This window comes from Balaenoptera musculus, chromosome 15 (assembly GCF_009873245.2).
Source record: "Balaenoptera musculus isolate JJ_BM4_2016_0621 chromosome 15, mBalMus1.pri.v3, whole genome shotgun sequence".
NCBI classification, from domain to species: domain Eukaryota; kingdom Metazoa; phylum Chordata; class Mammalia; order Artiodactyla; family Balaenopteridae; genus Balaenoptera; species Balaenoptera musculus.
In genome coordinates, this window is record NC_045799.1 from 50,310,669 (window position 1) to 50,331,111 (window position 20,443).

The window sequence follows — 20,443 nt, forward strand, 5'->3', positions numbered from 1 at the left end:
GCACCGGCCGCGCGGCCCGGGTCGGGGCCCGGGACACCTCTCGCCACCTGATCCCAAAGCGCCCAAGGGCGGGGCGGCCTGACCTTGGAAAGCGCCCTCTCCCACCGCGAGACGGGGGACGGGGGTCAGGGGCCGCCCGACGGGGAGGCGCCCAGCGTGGCCGGGAAGGACCCGCGTTCGCACACAGGTTCAGGGTGGACCCAAGACCGGGACGGCAGGGATGGGACCGTGATTCGGCCGGCCTCCCTTCCCCTCCCCCACCCGCTCGCAGCCCCGACGCCCCTCCCCCCAGGGCCAGCCCCCGGGTTAGGGAGCGTCCACACTTCTCCTTCCGTCGGTCGGGCCAGCACTCGGCCTTTTGTACGGGGTCTGCTCATTGGGCAGATTCGATAAACGCCCCGCCCAGAGCCCCGAACTGGCCAATTGCAAGGGGCTTCACAGCGTGCCGTACGCGAGGGATCGTCACCTTGCTGCGACGCTTCGGGGATCCCTAGGCCTCAGTGGTCTTTGCTCCCCGGCCCCGGATCCTAGCCTCAAGGAGACCTCTGGGAGCCGTGCCTGGGGAGGTGCCCGCGGGGCATCCGGGGAGCCCTTGGAGATCTCGGCCTCCCCGTTACCCCGCCGCTCGCCGGTGTGTCCTCGGGTGGACGCGTGCCCCGCGAAGGGGAGTTTGCAGACGCTCCCTCACATCGGGGACGCGGCTCCTTTAAGGGCGCAGGTGTCCAGGGCGCCGCCTGACTGGAAAGCCGCCCCCAGGCCGGGCTCCCGGGCCGGGCCCGGGGCGCGGGCGCGCGGCGGCGCAACGCGGGCGGCGGGCGGCGAACGGCCTAGCGGGCGGCGCGGGGCGTGCGGCGGCGGCAACGGGTTGCGGGGCAGGCGCGCGGCGGGCAGGCCTCGCAGGCCCCGCCCCGCCCCGCCCGCGCCGGGGTCCTCGAGCGCTCGGGCTGCGCGCGGAGCGGGCTCGGGAGGGAAGTCCCGAGACAAAGGGAGCGCCGCCGCCGCCGTCTCGTCCGCCTCGCTCGCCGGGCCGCGGCCGCCCGAGGTGAGCGCGCGGGGCGGACGGGCCGGGGGCCAGGCCTTGGCGGGCCGCGGCCTCCGCCGCCGTCGGGCCCGGCCGGGCGGGCGCCCTCCACTCGCGGCCCGGCCCGCTCCCGGGAACCGGCCCGCCCCGGGCTGCTGACGCCGTGGAGGGGGCCGGCCCGTTGGGCTCACCGGCCCGCGGCCCGAGCCGCGGCCCGGGGGGGCGGGGGACGTTCGCTCGGGCGCGCGCTCGGGCAGGTCGCGGCGCGCGTGTCGCGTCCGGGGCCGCAGACGGCGCCCGCCGCTCGGGCCGCGGTGACAGGAGCGCCGAGCCCTCCGCCAAGGCGGAGCGTTTCCGGGGTCAAGGTGTGCGCGCGAACCTGTGGCGCGTTCCAGCCCGGGAGAGGACGCACCGCACAAAGAGTGCAAAGCCGCGCGCTGCAGAAACGCGGGCGCGTTTGGGGGGTGGCGTGTGATGTCTAGAAATGAAAACAAGTCTGAGCTCTTGCGCCTCCGGAGCTCCGCTCCCAGTTGGTGGGACTCTGAGTGTTAGCACTCCCCTTTACGGGGAGATTCACTCTCAAGCCTGCTTTGTACCAATTGCACGGAGGCTGGAACTGGTAGTTAGGCGAGTAGGAGGAAGGCGAGGCAATGATTAGCTGGAATCATGGTAACGACTAGCACCTGCTCCTAAATCACGGAATTAATTGGTCTGGTTTGTATGATTTGGAAGTAAGCTTAGTTCCTCAGTTAGCAAAGTTACTGTTCTGTGTTTGCGGAGCTGGCTTTTGTTGGTCTCCTTTTAAAGCCTGTAGTCCTAAATGTTTCTTGCTCTTAAGGAAACCGTGCCTTTGGATAGAAAACTTACCCAACAGAAAAGGGAGATGGATCCCAAGTTTGTCCTGACTTGTTTATGGCCTTTCGGGTGGTTTAGGCGTGAATTCTGTATCTTGTTGCACCTTTGTCTGGTGAGTCTTGCTGGGGGTTTGGGGCCTTGCTTCAGAAACGGCTTGGGGTCCTAGGAAGTAATGTCAGGAAAGAACAGAGAACTGCACCTGGTCTGGAGTGTCTCCTGAGTGCAGGGTGCCTGCATCAGGTGAAGCTAGTGGCTTCCCCTGGGGAGTTTACGTTTGGGTGAAAAAGACCCATCCAGGGCTGCTGATCCTTTATCAGTTTTATCCCCAGCCAACCTGTGGGGGTCACAGTACTATTGTCCATTTTACAGGTGAGAAGGTTGAGGGTGGGGGAGAGAAGCCACTCGCCCACATGTGCAGCCAGTAAGTGGCTCTGAAGTCTGTGCTGTCAACTAGAAGAGCGGGTTCAAGTACAGCCTGATCTGGAAGAAGATGACGGCAGATTTCCAGGGTCTCCCTGGAGAACCCGGGTCCTCCCCTGCAGGCTCTCTGTAGCAGTTCATAGATATCTTATCTTCATATCTTAATGATTTTGTTGTTCTAAAGCGTCTAGTAACACTTAACTGCTCCTTAAGTGCCTCTCTGTTGTTTGGGGAAGGCAGATTCGATCCTAAGTGGGATTCTGAAGGAGTGGCTCCATGTTGTAATTAAAATGTACCAAATTGGCTGCTTTCTTCTGGGGAGCAGGAGGCCAGACCTCTGCCTGGGACAGTGCAGGTGTGCACCTGTGGCTGTTTGCCCTGGTGGTGGAAGCGGTCTTTTTGGTTCCCGCTCTGGTCCGTTGGCACCCCTAAGGAAGGGGCTGCAGGAACTTCTGTGGGGACCCACCCCCCATTACCTTTCGCACCTGAGACAACCACAGCTGGTGCTTGGACAGGGCCTGCAGAGGCAGCTTTGTCCGTTGTCAGCAGAAGAGGTGGCCTGTGGTGGGGTCCTGGCACGCGGTCAGCAGACAGGCGGTGCTCAGGATTGCCCTCCTGGCCTCGCCTGCGTCCTGGCCCAGCCCTGCCCCTCCAGAGCCGCCCGAGTGCTGGCTTGCCCATTCCGGAATCCACGGATCCTCGGCGTCCAGAGTGCTGCCCTGGGGCTCCAGAAACCAGTCTTGACACCTGGCCGAGCACAGACTCAGGAACCTCACGCCAGCTGCTTGTCTTCTGCTGCTGAACTTCTGCGTTCATTAGTTCAGAGGTGGCCGCCAGCCTATGCTGCGTGCTCTGCCCTGGCTGGTGAGGGGCTTGCTGTGGACATCCTCCACATCCCTCAAGCCCCCTGTGGGGGGGTCGTTCCCACCAGCCCTGGGGATGAAGTGGGGTTGAGTTCTCTTTAGAAGAGCCATTTGAAGGGTTTGAGAAAGTCTCAGGAATGAAGGTTTTTCAGACTCTGGGGTTACTGCCCTAGCCTCCGACAAGAGAGAGTCTTAAAGACAAAAGCGGCTGGCAATCTCCTGTGCCCTGATCCCCTGCGTCTCCCCGCCTCCCTCAGGCAATCCCAGGCCCTCAGGACCAGTGCCCACCGTTCCGGCTCTTTCTTCTCTTCCTGCACTGAGCCCATTGCTGCAGGCTGTGTCCAGGCAGCCACCTGACCACCATTAGGACCCAGGTGCCGCCCGTCTTGTAGTCATCCTGCTTTGTGTCTCCTGGCACCTAGCACTTCTCCCCATGTCAGCCATCCGGGCAGCGACACTCATACCATTCCTCAATTTATGTTGCATGAATGAATGAAAATAGCAGACAAAGGTGTGCCATCCTGGAAAGGAGATCCTAGACATGTTCCTGATGGTCGGGTCCATGGATGGGGAGGAAGCGGGCAGACCAGAGCTCTGGGGTTGGGGGGTGGCAAAGAGAAATTCTGTTTAGGGTGCAGGCCTGGTGTTACTTGTCTTGGACTTAATCTTGAGGTTGGGCAGGGTTATAGCCTTTTAGAAGGTGTGCTCGGGTCAGAGTGCCGCCAGGGCAACAGCTCCTGTCACCATGCCTGCTGAGTGGGGGGCTTTGATTTTTTTTTAAATATAAATTTATTTATTTTATTTATTTTTGTCTGTGTTGGGTCTTTGTTGCTGCATGCGGGCTTTCTCTAGTTGTGGCGAGCTGGGACTTCTCTTCGTTGCCGTGTGCGGGCTTTTCATTGTGGCTTCTCTTGTGGAGCACGGGCTCTAGAGTGCAGGCTCAGTAGTTGTGGTGCAGGGGCTTAGTTGCTCCGTGGCATGTGCTCGACCAGGGCTCGAACCCATGTCCCCTGCACTGGCAGGCGGATTCTTAACCACTGTGTCACCAGGGAAGCCCAGGCTTTGATTTTTGATCCTCGCTTTTTTTCACGATGACATGAGTATATGTGTTTCTTGATGACACACCACATCCCGTTGCTCTGGTGTTTTGCAGTAACTCACCCCACTTCCTGGGACCTGGGCTCCTGGGTGATGCTGGAGGCTGCGGTGGCCATCCCAAACCTGCCCCCCCCCCCGCTATGCTTACTTCTTGGGGAGTCGTGCAAGAGCCAGATTCCCGCAGAGTTCCTGGCTCCATGGGGCCACTGGGCCTGGGGATGTGCCCTTGTAACTGGTGCCCAGTGAGGTAGCCGCCCAGGGCCCCACTGATCGGCTGGTCTGCTGTTGCATTGTTGACCTGACCCCACCTCTCCTGCAGGAACATGGGCGTGTTTGTGTTGTTTGAGGCCTGGCGGCAGAGTGTCCCAGCAGATGCTGGGACAAGGTTTTGATTTGGATTGCTGGAGCACTTGGGGGTCAGCCTGAGCCAAGGGAGGGGGCTGCAGGAGTGATTATGAGGCAGGGGCTGCAGAGAGGAGCAGCCCTCCTGCTGGGAGTGGGAAAACCCCCTGGGTTTGAGTTGAGGCTCTTCCCTCAGTGGGCAGGTTACTTCTGATCTTTCCTTCTCAGGTCTAAAACGGGCTTAGTGGTCCCCAACTTTGGGTCAGGGCCGGCACAGCTGGGAAGCACGGCTGGTTTCCAGTTCTGTGTTTGTCAGAAGTTTGTTCTTCTGTGCCTGGTTGAGAGCCGTGTTGTGGTTGCGAAGGGTGCCCCGTGTTGTCCGAGGGAACTCGAGGTGCTGGACCTCTTCCCTGCCAGAGGTGCAGAGGGGGCCTGTCCCCAGGCCCTCCAGTGCAAGCCTGCAGGGTGGGGGCAAGCCACCGGCCATGCACGTGTAGGATTCACTCTCCTCGGTCTTGTTAAAGGCTTGCTTAATGGAAATACTTGATTCAGGGTACCTTTAATGTTCCCATGGACTCTGAAGACCAGCAAACACACTTGGGATCAAATTTTCCAGCAAGTTTTCGCGTCTTAGTTGTGGCGTGTGGGCTTAGTTGCCCCGTGGCACATGGGACCTTAGTTCCCCCATCAGGGATCTTACCCACGTCCTGTGCATTGGAAGGCAGATTCTTAACCACTGGATCATCAGGGAAGTCCCTAAGGGTCGCATTCTCGTGGGCAGAAGGAGGTCGAGGGCAGCAGGGGTTACGATAGAGTGCCACATGCCTGGTCTGGTCTGTATGCTGCATCAGCAGCACCTGGGAGATGGGCTGACGGCTCCGGGCAATGAATCTGAATGGCTGATGCCGCCAAACCCTGAGGGTCTGTGGTCCAGAGGTGCAGGGGAGCCAGTATTCTGGAGAGACCAGGAGTTTTGAGTAGCCTGGCTGCAGGGCCTCCTCCCCCTTTTGTTGACTTCCCCAAAGTCACTGGGAGACAGGTCTTGGCCCACTCACAACAGGCAGAGTGGCAGCGGGTCCTAGGGTGGGGCTGTAGAATGAGAAAGTGGCAGGGGCCAGGGAAGGCCCGAGCCCCCAGGCCTGGTGACAGGTGGGTCTGTTGGATGCTGGGGTGGGGAGGTGCTGCCTCTGGACTTGTGCAGCCCCCACCCGTTGCATGGTTAAACTGCTCTCTGCCCAGGGCTGCCTTCCTCTTGGTTGCCTTCCAGGACCAGGGCTCTCCTCCTGGCCGGGCCTGAGTCTAGATTCTGAGCCCCCGATTCTGGGCCGGAGGCCTGCCAGCAACCCCACATCCCTGCGCTGGCAGAGGGGAGCACTCAGTGACTGCCCCTCCCAGGTCTCAGGCCCGCGCTCTGGACGTCCCCATCTTGTCCCTGCCTCTGCTACGGAGTCTGGTGGAATTGGGGTTCCTGTCACTCCAGCGGGTGCCACAGGACAAAGAGGGCAGGGCTAGTGGGCAGGTGGCTGCTGGGAGTGCACGGCGCCCCCTCCCCACGCAGCACCTGGCAGCTGTGTGAGCTGGGCCTGGGGCTTTGCTTCTCTGGAGCTCTGTGTCACCATGAAATGCAGGTCACAGCGCATGCCATAGGGGCCTGGGGATGGGAGACCCGCTCCCTCTTCCCTGGTGAGCTGCCTGCACCAGGAGGCTGGGAGCGCCCCCCCCCCAGGGTGGGGGGAGCTGTGACAGCTTGTCCAGAGCGGCGTGTGGGGCCGGGTGGGAGCCTTGGTTTCCCTGCTTCTTGGAAGCGAGTCTGTTGGGCTGGGCCGGGTACGGGGTGAGGGGGCAGAGGGCCCACGGCTGCCGGTGCTCATCGCACACTCTGCCCGTCTCTTCTAGGGACGCAAACATGTCGGGGATCGCCCTCAGCAGACTCGCCCAGGAGAGGAAAGCTTGGAGAAAAGACCACCCGTTTGTAAGGAAAGCTTTACTTCTGCGTGTGGCAGGGTGATGGTTTCCCCTTGACGAGAACCTCAGGTCCCTGTGGGTTAGCCATTTGGCCTCTGGGCTGATGCTGGCGGGTTTATCCCGGGAGCAGGGAACCGGCTGCCATGGCACTGATGTGCCCTGTGTTGTTTCCTCTCAGGGTTTTGTGGCCGTCCCAACAAAAAATCCCGACGGCACGATGAACCTCATGAACTGGGAGTGCGCCATTCCCGGGAAGAAGGGGGTAAGAGGGGCTGCCCCCCTTCAGAAGGACTCAGGTTCAAGTGTGTGTGATGATTGTGATGGTCACGCGGGCCGTGGTCCCATCCCCTGGCCAGGGGGACAAGGTTAGGGTGACATGTGGCCCTCCGGGCAGTCTTAATTCAGAAAGGAGCTGGGCTGTAGCAGATGGGGAGGGGTGGCATCATGCAGCCCCCCTGCCACGTCCCAGGAGCAGGAGGAGCCCTGGAGGGGGTGGAGGGGGGCTGAGGTTGAAGCAGCCCGGACATGGCGATGCTCTGAGGCGCGGGGGGTGTGGGTCTTGAGCCTGGGACACCTGCAGATCCTTAGACACAGAGGCCAGGCATCAGCCACTTAAGACAGCCATGTGGGGCCCCGCGTGTCCTGCACTCATGGGCCACGGTGCTGCCTCCTCCGCTCACCTGAGTGTGCCTGGGTACGTTAGGACTGGCACGTTGGAAGCGTTTGGGAGGGAGGGTCTCTTGGGTGAAGTGGAAGGAAGGAGGAGACTCCTGAGGTGTCTGGGTGATGACAGGGCTTCATCGTCTCCATTTTCTCCTACCATGGTTGGTTGTAAACATACAGCAAGAGTAGGCCTGGGGGTGGTGGGTGGGGAGGGGTGCTGGGCTGTGGAACTGGGAGGTTGCCCAGGGACCCATGGGACCTGAGGGAGGAGCCTCACAGAATGCCCCCCAGGGGAGTCCCCTGCCAAGTCTTCACTGTACACACTCAGTGTTGGGGGGAGCCCCCCAGGGCCTCCTATCTCTCCAGGGAAGGCCCTTTCCAACTCGGGGTCATGGAGGCCCCAACAGTCCTGATGGTGGGCTGTGAGCCATTAGGAGCCGCCTCTGGGGGGCCCTCACCGTCCTGGGGTGCAGCCGGAGCAAGCCCCTTGCCCCTCCTGGGCCCAGCCCGCCGCAGAGGCCCGCAGCACACCTGATCACAGTTTTATTTCCCAACAGACTCCGTGGGAAGGAGGCTTGTTTAAACTACGGATGCTGTTCAAAGACGATTATCCATCCTCACCTCCGAAATGTAAGTAGAACGCAGTCATCAGAAGTCGGTTGGCTTCTGCCTTGTTCTAGCAGAGAGATCTAAGGTCCTCTTCAGAGAGCTTGGGACTGTGGAGCTTCAGTTATGTCCTGCTCTGCTCCTGGGGTGGCTCCAGGGACTCTGATCCTTGGGACTGGCTGTGGATTTGAGTCTGTTTGTACCCCCAGTGGCTGGAGGTGCACATAATAGGCCCAGTGTCAGACCCAGAATCCCAGCTCTCATCACTGGGAGGTGGGACCTTAGTGCCACCGAGATCCAGCCCTGGAAGGGGTAGACGTGCAGAAGGACCGCGGTCCAGAGCCTCACCCCCCCAGAGGGTTTTGTTGCTTGTTAGAATTTGATACTTATGTGGTGCAGCGTGTGCACCCTGAGTGGATAGCGTGCTGAAGTCTCCAGAGAAGGCGGCAGGAAGAAAGGGCCGAGGCTGCATCTGAGATAGTGCTGTGGCCAGACCGTGGGAACACATTTCAGCAAAACTCAGAAGGGGCCCCAGGTCCCTCCCCTTTTGTAGCTGGAAATCAGCAAATGCTATCTGTCTCTGGTTAATTGGGTGTGTTAACGCATACCCCAGCATGTGAAGAGTGCCCCCGGCACGTGGTGGGGCAAGACTGTGTCAGCGTTCACTCTGGTGGTCAGTAATTCAAGATGTCTGTTACAAAGGCACAACCAGAAGAATTTCTAAAACTAACAGTTAACCACTGGGATGGAGACTTATTTCATTTGGGGTGGTTCTTTGCTGTTTGAATTTTTTTGCCACGTACAGGTATTACCTTAAAGAATATCTTTAATCAGGGACTTCCCTGGTGGCGTAGTGGTTAAGAATCCGCCTGCCAACGCAGGCGACATGGGTTTGATCCCTGGTCTGGGAAGATCCCACATGCTGCAGAGCAGCTAAGCCCATGTGCCACAACTACTGAGCCTTCACTCTGGAGCCCGCGTGCCTGGAGCCCGTGCTCCGCAACAAGAGAAGCCACCGCAATGAGAAGCCCGCGCACTGCAACAAAGGAGTAGCCCCCTCTCGCTGCAACTAGAGAAAGCCTGTGCGCAGCAACAAAGACCCAATGCTGCCCAAAGAAATTAATTAATTTTTAAAAAAAGAGTATCTTTAATCAAGAAATGAGACATTGTAGCTACTTTCATCACTTCTAGTCTACATTGTATTGGAATTCCAAGAAGATAGAGCCAGGCAAGAAAAAGAAATCCCAGCAGAAGAACTGGAAGACAAGACTGCAGACAATCTTTCTCTGAGTCTAAGATTGCTGAATAAAAGACTAATTCACAAAATTTTTTATTTAATTTAAAAGAGGGGAGACTTCCCTGGTGGTCCAGTGGTAAAGAATCCACATTCCAATGCAGGGGACATGGGTTCAATCTCTGGTCAGGGAACTAAGATCCCACATGCTGCGGGGCAGCTAAGCCCGTGCACCACAACTACTGAGCCTGCGTGCCGCAAACTACAGAGCCCACACCCTCTGGAGCCTGCGTGCCACAGCTAGAGAGAGAAAACCCGCACACCACAACTAGAGAGAAGCCTGCACGCTGCAACGAAATATCTTGCATGCCCAACAAAGATCCCACGTGCTGCAACTGAGACCCAATGTAGCCAAAAAAATAAATAAATATAAATTTAAAAGGGAATTCTCTGGTCCAGCTTTCACTGCCGAGGGCGTGGGTTCAATCCCTGCTCGGGGAACTAAGATCCCACAAGCCCCGAGGCGTGGCCAACAAAAAAGACCTCTCCGCTGAAAATGATCAGATGTTTCTGCAAGGATCAGAGGCAGCCTTGATCCCTGGCAGGACAGGCCGTGTGCACAGCTTGGAAGACTGTGAGTGCATGTGCCTGTTCTCTCCCAGCTCTTCTGCAGGTTCAGTGTGATCCCAGTCACAACACAAGCAGACTTTTTTGGAAACTGTCACACAGACTCTAAAATGCAGGAAATGCAGGGTGCTGAGAACAGCCATGCCCTTGGAGATTTGTGGGGGGGGGGATTGTGAGGCCTAGGCTGAGGCTGCTTGGGTGAGAAGAGCACCCAGACCCGTAGGACGGCAAGATGGAAAGCGGGCTGAGACCTGCTGCAGGGACACTGAGATGCAGGCCTGCAAGGCAGAGTCCAGAGAGGCCAGCCGTATACAGGCTTGGCTGATGACAGAGGACTCTGGGAGGTGTGGGGGCCCAGTGGAAGGAGAGCTTGCTCTCCTGCGCATCTTGGTGCCCGGTGGGAAGTACAGCTGTGGAGGCGACGGGAGGACCTCTCCATCACGTGGGCGGGCTGAGAGCACTTTAACCATAAGGAGAGAAAGGATGAGCTGGACTGCCTTTAAATCAAGACCATCTCCTCACCAGGAGACACCAGTGAGAGTGAGGAGGAGAGAAATGGGATGTGTTTGTCAGTTCTCGTTCCAAATACATCAAGAGCATCTGCACTTCAGTGAGAAAGGGTAAACTGCCATTAGCTCAGGCCCTTCACAAAAGAGGCTCTCCACCCAGCCAGTGGGCACAGGGGAAGGTGCCTGACCTCATCACCAGACACTGCAAGTGACAACCCAGCGGGGAGGGAGGGGCCCAGCTCTAGAGAGCACTTCCCTCGGAAAGCTCTCAGTTTGTCTACTGAGGCCACACTTAACGCCTGCTCTGGGACCGGCTGTTCACTGAGGAGAGACCCAGTGAAAGTGTGCACACCGAAAGGCCTGGGCAGCGTGTGTCCGGGAAAAGCTGGGGGCAGCGCAGGTGTCTGTTCACAGTAGAACGGACACATGAATAGTGGGACAGTCTGCAGCAGAGAGAAGGAAGAGTCTGTGAGTGTTTGTGACATGAGTGAGTCTCCCAGATGCCGAGGAGCTGGACCAGGTTCCGTTTGTGGAGGTCAGCAGTCCATGTGATGGCAGTGTTAGGAGTCAGGAGGGTGACCTGGTGCAGAGGGAAGGCAGCCAGTGACCTGAGACGGGGGTGAGGGGCTGGGGGGGTGCTGGGAGACAAATAACTGACAAAGGACCTGTGTCCTGCGTATATAAAGAGCATCTGCAAGTCAACAAGAAAAGCGTGTGAGAGGTTTAAAGAAGAGCTTCTCCAAAGAAGCAGCAAGTGTGTCTCAGGGAGTGAAAGGAAAATGCAAATCAGAACCATGAGAGGCAACCACTGTCATTTTATCAGGGTGCCTGACACCACCAGGGGCTGGCAAAGTCACAAAGTGTGGGAGCATGCAGACCCTGCTGATGGCATGTAAGTTGGTACAGCCGCTGTGGAAATGAGCAGTATCTACTCAAGTTCAACACGGACACCTTGCAACCCAGCATTTTCACGTTGAAATACACACGTGCACCAGAATTCACGTTCAGGAGTGTTTGCAGCTTCAGTCGTAGTAGCTCAGATGTGCACCTATGGTGGGGTGGACAAGTCCATGGGCAGCTTCTCCCAGCGAGCCCTGTGCGGCAGCAAGGTGCAAACTGACCCCTGGGTGTAGAGCCGCAAGTCCTGGTCTGGAGGCGGGGCGGGTGTACAAGTTGGGATAATGAGGCAGGTGAGGGAGGGAGTTTTCTGGAAGCTGTTGGTATGAGTGGGTGTGTTCATTTTTGGTAATTCATCAAGTGTACTACAGTTGCTGAACTTCTTTGGGTATAATTAAATAATGTTTTAAAAATCAAGAGAAAGGGGGAAAGCGCCCAGATGAGAGAAAAACACACGTTAGGTGAGTTAATGGACCCTGGGTGGGGCTCATTACGGCCATTTTGTCCTGCCTTTTTTTTTTTTTTTTTTTTTCCTTTTTTCTTTATTCTTTTTGTCCGTGTCACAAGGCATGCAGGATCTTAGTTCCCCAACCAGGGATTGAACCCACATCTCCTGCAGTGGAAGCGCAGAGTCCTAACCACTGGACCATCAGGGAAGTCCCTCTCTGCTCTTTTATGTTTTCAAATTTCCTACATGTATTCTTTTTTCTTTTTTTTAAGAAAATTAACTTTTTTTGCTTTGTGTTATTTTGTTTTTGAAGAAAGAATGTGGGGTCCTAAAAGCCTCTGTTTTGAAGCAGGATGATCTGCTTTGAAAATGGCCACTTGTTTGGAAGGGCCTCTGAGTTTCTGCCCTTGGCTCTCCCGCAGGACCCTCCTCACCTGCTGCAGTGGCCCCTTCCCATCTTCCTGAGTCAGGCCACAGCCTGGCTGGGAGGACATGGGGGCAGCCATCCGGGGCTCTGTGCTCTGAATGCCAGCCACCCCGGGTGGGGTCCTGGGAGCACGTGGCTTCCCCTCTGAGTCTGTCAGGAAGGTGACTGCTTACTCCTCCCACCTCCTCCCACCTCGAGCCCAGTTTCGTTTTTCTAAGTAGTTCTTGGCCAGGTGCCTGGTGACCAGCCAGGTGCCCCAGTGTAGGGGGAGAGGCACCGTCAGGGCAGGACATTACTTGGTAGGAAGACACCTGCCACCAGAAACATGTTTCTTTCATTCCCTTTGCTCCAGGCAAGTTTGAACCACCGTTATTTCATCCGAACGTGTACCCCTCGGGCACAGTGTGCCTGTCCATCCTGGAGGAGGACAAGGACTGGAGGCCGGCCATCACGATTAAGCAGGTATGGAGTGCGAGCTCCCTCCACCCTTCAGGGCCCGAGGGCCAGTGGTCCTCCATCCCGGGAAAGTTTGCCTTTCAGCACGCTGGCCTCCCACCTTGCTGTGTTTGTTTTGTCTCTTACGCAGATCTTATTAGGAATACAGGAACTTCTAAATGAACCAAATATCCAAGACCCAGCTCAAGCAGAGGCCTACACGATCTACTGGTTAGTAGCAATCCAGCCCCGTTTGCTGCAACTTCTTCTTGGCCTCCCTGAAGTCTGGTCTAGGCTGCCCCTGACAGCCTGGCTGGGAGGCAGCGGTCGGGGGGTGAGACACGGCAGCCGGGCTGTCCTGCAGCCGCGGGAGCTGCGTGTGCAGAAACAGGTGACCCGTTGGGGGGAGGGTGGGGGGGGTTGTCAGGAAGCGGAGCTCAGGTGTTGGCCACTTTGTGTCTGAGCTGTGGCCGGGCCGGCCCTGAGACTCTGGTCCAGCTCAGAGGGAACGTCGCCCTGAGTGGGGCCCTGAGGGAGGGATGTCCAACAACCCAGTTCAACCAGGGACCCCAGACCTCCCACCTCGGCCCTCCTGCTGCTCTCCGCATCTCCAGCCCCTCTTCCTGGTCCTGCCTCGGTGTGGTGCCTCCCATGGGGGTGGTCAGCGGGGGCGTGATGATCAGGTTGCTCTTGGCCACCCAGCTGCTGTGATCCCTACCTCCCCACCCCCCAGTGCCAGGCGTCCACTCCATGCCTGGTCCTTCCCCGCATGGCACGTGGGTCCTGCGTCCACTCTCCACGATGAGGGAGGAGGCCTGGTATGACGTAGTTGGGGTGAGCAGTGGTTAAACGTGGCGCGTGGGCCTGTGGTCCTCCCCAGGCTGGTCTGGACGGGGCCTTAAGCTAGGCTGGGGCCCTGACGCCCACTGCTCCATCTGCCCACGTTTAGAAACCCAGGCCCACACCTGAGGGGAACTGGGGAACGGAGTGTAGCATTTTCTGGGGACAGTGCCCAGGTGCCCCAGTGGCCTGGGATCCAAGGGGCTGGCCCTCAGGAGAGGCCAGGCAGGGGCCTGTTCCTTCCTGGAGGGCATCTGGAGTGGGAGGTGGAGGGTAAAGCGGAGGCTGAGAGTGTCCTCGGGCTGCTCTGAGCAGCCAGCACCCCAGCTGTTCCGAGTCCACCCGAGAGAAGCACCACGTTGCAGGAGAGGTATTTCTCTTCCCAAGATGGCTCAGGTCTCTCGGCCCAGCCCAGTGTTGTCTAAGGGCAGAAGACACCCCCCGGCAGGGCCAAAGTCCCAGAGCCCCCTGGCCCACCCCCTCCGGACTTCAATCTGGCCTCCTCCCTGGGGCTTCCCGCCAGGGGGCATTGCTCAGTGGTTCGAGTGGAGCGTGAGCGACTCCTGCCCTGACCTCAAGCTGGGCGCTGTGTGCTTTCACTGCCGCACCCCATTGGCGCGCACCCTTTGTAAATAAGGCCACTGGGGTACTCGTTTGAGCTTGAGGCCTTACGACAGAGGTGCGTGGCCCTCGAGCCCGAGATGTCTCCTTGCTGCTCATAGAGCAGAGCCGGGTTTTTCTGGGTCTCCTGTGTTGGTGGCAGTGGTGTGTGGCCGAGGTACCATGGGACACGGCTCTGCACCGTCAGGCGCCGAGGCTCTTCTGGTTGAGTGGTCGGTGCTGGCCCAGGCTGGTGGGGTCTGCCCGCGTTCCCACCTTGCTTCCAAAAGGTCACAGGGCATGTCCTACGCTGGCAGGTGCCTGCAGCCCCATCCCGGCCTTCACTTGGTCAGTGGCGGAGCTGGACTTGGCTGTTCTGCCCACTCCTTCCAAAGCCCCCCGGCCACTGCCTCCGCCCTGGGGCTGTGGTGGCCTGGGCTTGACACAACACTGGGAGCCAGGGTCAAAGGTCAGGGGCCGGGGGTGGGTGCGCTCAGACCACTGTAGGCGCTGGTCCTGTGACCTCGCTCTCCAGCTCTCAGGGCCACACCAGCCTCCTTGGCGCCGGACCAGCACAGGGTCGCACCGGCAGCTCTGCCTCTCCCGCTGCTGGCGCTGCAGCCATTCCCCAGGGAGGCCACAGGCAGGGTCCTGGACACTGGAGCCGTCGGCACCGTGGTGCAGCTGAGGAGCTTCAGCCACCCCACGCCTGGGCTGTGGTTACACGGCCTCAGGCCGTGGGCTGCACTCTGAGGGGCCTCACTGTTGCACAGCACAGCTTGGAAGGACCCCTGACTTTCTTATCAGGGGCTTTGCACACCTTCGTGAGGGTCGCTGACCAGCCCCAGCACTGGGTGTCCAGGAACCCTGTCTGCAAATGTCTCCCCTCTGGGTGATGCACACTGGCCCCTTTTATCAGCGGTGGTTCTCACCCTAGAGCCCCAGCTGGGGTCCTGCCTGGCCGCCGTAAGCTGCTCGCACCTTCTCCCGCGGTACTGAGAGCCGAGGGCAAACCCCCCAGAGGTTTGTGTCTGGTTTTGAAGCAGATGGTACTGGGAGATCTGTTTCCTCCAGTGACGAGTATGATGGATGCTGCCTGAGAGGTAGGGAAAGAAGCTGCTGGTCGCTGGCTAGACCGGCAAACCCACAGGGCTCACCCTCCTCCCAGTTTGGCCCAGGACCGGTGCCCCCGAGACCTCCTCACCCATGCGCGCTCCAGGCTTCCTGGGCGCCCTCGGGCAGCGGCCGCACCTTCTAACATGTCTCTCTTTTGACCTTCTCAGCCAAAACAGAGTGGAATACGAGAAAAGGGTTCGAGCACAAGCCAAGAAGTTTGCTCCCTCATAAGCAGCGACCTGTGGCATCATAAAAAGGAAGGGATTGGTGTGGCAAGAACTTGTTTACAACATTTTTGCAAACCTAACGTTGCTCTCTACAATTACTGGTCACCTGGGGAGGGTTGGGCGGGCGCCATTTTCCATTTCCGCCACTGGTACAGTCTCGGCTCGCTGAATCGCCCAGTTTTTCATACAGGGTCTCTTCCTTCAGTCTTTTGTATTTTTGATTGTTATGTAAAACTTGCTTTTATTTTAATATTGATGTCAGTATTTCAACTGCTGTAAAATTACAAACTTTTATACTTCAATGAGTCCCAAGGAGCTAGTTCCTTTGCTCGCGGATGCAGGCATGCTTCACGCCGTCTAGAGCTGCACTTAGCCTTCAGCTGGCTGCACGAAACAGAAAATCAGACCTGCCCCGCCCTGCCGCCTCCTCTCCCAGAGCCCGGCTTGTGTTGCTTACGAGCCTCAGATCCACAGTCAGCCAGCGTCGCGTTTCCGCATCACTTCCTTTGTGTTTATATGGCGTTTGTCTGTGTTGCTGTTTAGAGTAAATAAACTGTTTATATAAAGGTTTTTGTTGCATTATCATCATTAAAAGTGAGGAGGTGACCTCAGTGTGCCCAGCACCCCACACTCGGCCCCATCCTCTGTAAATAGTGCTGTGTATTCTTTCCCCCCCATGCCGGGGCTCTGGGTTGCAGAGTGCTAGAGAGTTCTGGTCTGGTCAGGTTGGAACTGGCATCGAGACCCTTGTAAAGCTTGCACCGCCTGGGCCATCAGGAGGACGAGATGCCTAACCCAGGCCAGGCGGGCCCGGGGAGGACTGCCGTTCAAGCAGCTCGCCCCCTCAGTGCCATCGCAGGCGGCTGAGGGTGGCTGGGCGCTGGCAATGGAGCCCAGCCTGTGGGTGAGGCGTGTGGCCTCCTCTTGCCCAGCAGCGCCCTGGCCTCAGCAGCTGCCCCAGCCTCTACATGTAGCACCTGCGCCATCCCTCCCCGCAACTCCCACCAACCCCCACTCCTGTGCTCGCGCATCAGCGTCCCCGTGTCCCCGCCAGACGCAGGTGGTCCTGGCACCAGGACAGCCTGAAAGAGCAGCAACCCGGCCACCGCCTGCCCCTCAAGCTCTTCCCTTTTCCTGAAGCATCTGATCCTGCTCTGCCTGGAGGCCGCTCTCAAAGCACTGCGGATGAGGCCGCTGCAGAACTTCGACATCCTCGATGCTGTCGGAAGCGGGCCTGGGTCCCGGCTCAGCTGGAGGTGCCGAAGATGGAGCCGGGAAGTGGCAGAGGGGGCCGGGCCCGTGTCCTGCACCCCGGCACTACCAAGGCGGGTACTTGGCCTCCGGGTCCCAACGAGGCCTGGAGCCGGCCTGCCCTCCCACCCTGAAGACCCTCGCTGGGGGACCCCTGCACCTGTGGCTCCGGCCCACAGACCCAGGGGCAGGGTGATCCCCATAAGAGCTCGAGGAGGACTGGTCACCCGGGCCCCTGGTCAGGAAGGGCCAAGGCTCGCCTTGGGAAACGTGACCCGGCAACAGGATCGTGGTGGAAGTTGGGGGCCCCTGAGCCCACAGCACCTATGGCTCAAGGCCCCAGTGCCTTCCTTCCCAGCTCACTGAGCTGGATGTGTCGAGTTGCTGAGCTCCCAGTTTGATGTCCGCAATGTGTTGGGCACAGAGGGCCTTGGGGGGATCCAACGGGTTGTGTATTTGTAGCCTCTCCCAGAATGTCTTATTTTGTAATGACCGAACTACTCCTAGTAATAGTTATACATGTATATGGTAATATATATGGAAATTCAATATATTTTCTAGTTAAAGCATTCTAAAGTAATCAGTGTTTCTAGCAAATTGTCGTGACTTCGGCTAATGAAATGTCCTTTTGTGCCACAGTCCTTGGCTTAACAAAGATGTGAATCTTGTAACACAAGAACTATGAAATGCGATGATCCTGTTTCTACTGTAAGGGAAGAGCGTGTGTTCCCAGCATGAGGTGCCTAATAATTAGTGAGGAATTGTGGGCAATAGATTAACCACTGTATCTAAAAATCCTCTAATTAAAACATTTCCACTAACTGCCGCCTGCAGGGTGTCCTTTTCCTGCTCCGTCCGCACAGGCTGCCTCATGCTCGGTGTCAGGGGAGCCAGGCTGGCCAATTCCAGGGTCCTGTGCTGCCGGCCCAGGAGCTGCTGGAGCCGCCTCCTCCCTCGGCTTCCAGCATCAGACGCTCAGTGACCCGCAAGTGGCAGAGGGTGACATTCCCTAGAGCCAAGGTTGAATCCCCCGGTCTGTGCCTCTGAGGCTGGGACGTGGGTAGCCAAGGCTGGGCCCACATTCTGCACTGACCCCTGGCCCTGTCCCCCGAGTCTCGCCTGTACATCCCTGGCCTGCTGGAGCAGGTTCCCCCCATGGGGACCTCCTTCTAACTGCCACGGTGGACCTCCCCGGGGCACCAGGATGCTGTCCTCACGGTGCCAAGGTGCCTGTGAGCCCTTGGCTCAGACCCTGACCAGGCCCCTGGGACAGTGTGTCCAGGACTGGCTTGGGCCAGGCTGTTACACAGGTGCAGAGCAAGGAACCCAGCGTTGGGGCTTCTAGGAGAACTTGACCACAGGTAGGACAAGCTGGGAGCCTATCTCCCCAGGAACCACTCTGCCTGGAGCCCAGATAGGCTCCTGGCTGGGCTCTGGGTCCCTGGGGGTCTCCCCCGGCCTCCCTGGACTGTCCTGGCCAAGTCAGCACTGTGTCCTCACACCTGCCCACCCCCATGAGGCCACCTTGCTCCCTGACCAGGCAGCCCAAAGCCCTCCTACCATACATCAGGACCTGCCTCCAGTTTGAGGTTGCCATGGCGACGTGTTGCCAGGTTGGAGGGCCCCTGAGCACTGACTTGGGCCGGCTCCAACTGGTCTAAGCCAGCTCCAGCGGGGAGGGGCCCAAGGAGTGCTGGTCCAGATCTGTCCCCAGCTGACCCTGGTGCTGAGCCTGGGGGTGTCCTGCCTCAGTGGTCAGGAGGCTCATCTGGAGGCCTCCAGACTACTGTGACCCCATCTGCAGAGTCCATGGGTCTGGCGGAGGAGCTAGAGCACTGGGTTCCATCCACACTTAGTTCCTCAGACCCTACGGACTTTGCCACTTGCCCAAAGCCTCGGGCCTCAGTCAGGAAGCTGTTTTATCTGAGCTTTTAGAAGAAAATAATGAGGGAGCAGCAAAAGAAAGTTGCAGGGCCCCAGCCTGGGTCCTTCCCTCCCAGCCTCTGCTCTTACAGGTGACCCATCCCAAGGGGGTCTTTCTTGCCTTGAGGAAGGAATCTGGGGCCCCAGAGCCAGGATGAGTGCCTCAGCCTCCTGTGTGCAGAGGGATGTGCGTGGAGGAGCCAGGCACCTGACCCATTCCCAGCTCTGCCGCCGGTCGCCTGGGCCTCACGGAGACCTGCAGAGCCCTGGCTGGGCTGCTGCTCTATCCCCACCCCCAGCCCCACGAAAACCTTGGGCCTGAGGCCTCAGAGCACCCAGCCTGGCACAGGCTCCACCTGCGCAGGTGCTGGCAGCAGGACCCCCACTGGGCTTCTGGTTAAGTGCCCCAGGCAAGGGGTCACATGTGGGCCAGACCCCCTCTCACCTGGAGCCACCACTTCTGCTGGCAGAACCACCCAGGATAGCACAGGCAATGGGACAGATTCCTGCAGTCCCTCAGGGTCCTCCAGCCCAGGGCAGGCAGGGACCCTGACCCGAATCCCCGGGCTATGTGCCCATGAGTTCCCTGTGGTCCACCTCCCTTCCCGCTTTTCCTGCCATTGTCCTCCGACAGGTGCTATGGGGGTCAGAGAGCTGTGGGAGGAGCCTGACTGCTAGGAGGCTGTGCCTGCAATTCCAAGGGCTGCCACCATAGGGCATGATTTCATGCATTATTAAAAGTGATGGCAGTGCCCTGGACTTACCAGGATGCCTCTCACCTCTGAGGCACCTTCTCCCTGCCCATCAGCAGCCATCAGAGTGTTTGCCCAGAGCCTGGTGCTTTTCTCCTGGCCCTAAGGAGGAAAAGCCACTCACCCTGTCTGCCAGACCCTTTCCAGCTGGAAGCTCCACGAGTAAACCCACCTCCCCACAAGACCCACTGAGCCCTGATCCCCATAGGCAGGGTGTCTTGTGCCCTAACTCCTGTGCATGCCCTGAGCTGCCCCCTCACAGCCCTTCGAGCTCAGAACCACTGTGGGGGACCTGGGGCAAGGGGGCCAAGGTAAATCCTTCAGCTCCAGGCCTGGGGCGCAGGCACGGGGCAAGGGGCGTCCCTCCCTGTCCTCTCCTGGCTGTGGGATCACACAAGGATGAGCTTAAACCTCCAACCCGCGGAGGCCAAAACTGAGTCCCTGAAGGAAAGAGCCCCTCCCAAGGCCACTGGAGGGTCCTGGGCAATGGTGGCACCAGTTCCCATCCCCCGTGGACTGGAGGAGCTGCAGCTGACTCTAACCAGCACTTGCTCCACGGTAAGACCATCCCCTCCCCCTGCTGAGAGGTGGGCTCTGCTGCTGCTATCTCCGTTTTACTATTGAGGGAAACTGAGGCCCAAGGCAGCGGAGGAGTGTGGCAGGGCAGGAGTCTGACCCAGGAGGTTGGGGGAGAATGAAGGGGTCGGCACGAACGGGACCATCACTCCCTCCCCAGGAAATGTTTGTGGAGGGAAGGACCCTGAGGATTACGCTTTCCTGGGGAAACAGAAGCCCAGAGCTGGGCTTGGGACCCAGCCTGTTGCTGTGTAGCCCTGGACAGGCCCTTTCCCCTCTCTAGGCCTCTCTGGGCCTCAGTTTCCCTACCTGCAAAAGAGAGTGGTGAGGTCTCCTGGCGCCCTCTGCCCCGACAGGCTGCGTGGTGTTAGTCTTAGGGGCTGGTGCATCTTCGTGACATCGCTGGCCCCCAGCCCCTTAGCTCCCCTCAGAGCTTGGGATGAGGGTGTGAGTAGAGGCCCCCTCCACTGGCAGCTGCCCCTCCTAACTTCCTGTTTACAGCAGCTGCAGACTCTCATCTCTTCACCCCAAAGCCATTAGGATCACCATGGCAACCAGGCAGTGTTTGTTCCAACAGGTTGGCAGAACCTGATGCAAGACTGCAGAGGTGGGGGGGCATCAGCTACAAGACCCTGGCTCAGGACCTGCCAAATCCCCAGGGAAGGACATTAGCTGCACCCAACCCATTCCCATCCCCTGCAGAAGGAAGCCAAGGGGCAGCTGGTGGCGTGGGATCCAGGCCCCTCCC

General features: G+C 58.7%; 1 protein-coding gene across 3 annotated transcripts; it reads left to right on the plus strand.

Moving 5' to 3' along the window:
• Window positions 1-551: 551 nt before the first annotated feature.
• Window positions 552-15,763, plus strand: UBE2I (ubiquitin conjugating enzyme E2 I). Of its 3 annotated transcripts, none has more exons than XM_036825648.1 (7): window positions 552-631; window positions 6,496-6,571; window positions 6,743-6,826; window positions 7,785-7,857; window positions 12,328-12,437; window positions 12,562-12,641; window positions 15,134-15,761. In XM_036825648.1, exons 2-7 carry the CDS (start codon window positions 6,506-6,508, stop codon window positions 15,195-15,197), a joined length of 477 nt encoding a protein of 158 aa, XP_036681543.1. In that variant the 5' UTR covers window positions 552-631; window positions 6,496-6,505; the 3' UTR covers window positions 15,198-15,761. The 3 variants fall into 3 exon arrangements, with proteins under 3 accessions (XP_036681543.1, XP_036681541.1, XP_036681542.1); XM_036825646.1 differs by lacking the exon at window positions 552-631 and adding an exon at window positions 925-1,042 and having other exon boundaries at window positions 15,134-15,763; XM_036825647.1 differs by lacking the exon at window positions 552-631 and adding an exon at window positions 1,465-3,160.
• The last annotated feature ends 4,680 nt before the right edge of the window (window positions 15,764-20,443 follow it).

Bases quoted from the DNA above. Each gene is read 5' to 3' on its own strand.
- UBE2I (XM_036825648.1), top strand. From the start codon at position 6,506: ATGTCGGGGATCGCCCTCAGCAGACTCGCCCAGGAGAGGAAAGCTTGG. The intron at 7,858-12,327 runs GTAAGTAGAACG...CCTTTGCTCCAG, and splicing joins TCCATCCTCACCTCCGAAAT to GCAAGTTTGAACCACCGTTA. The intron at 12,642-15,133 runs GTTAGTAGCAAT...TGACCTTCTCAG, and splicing joins GAGGCCTACACGATCTACTG to CCAAAACAGAGTGGAATACG.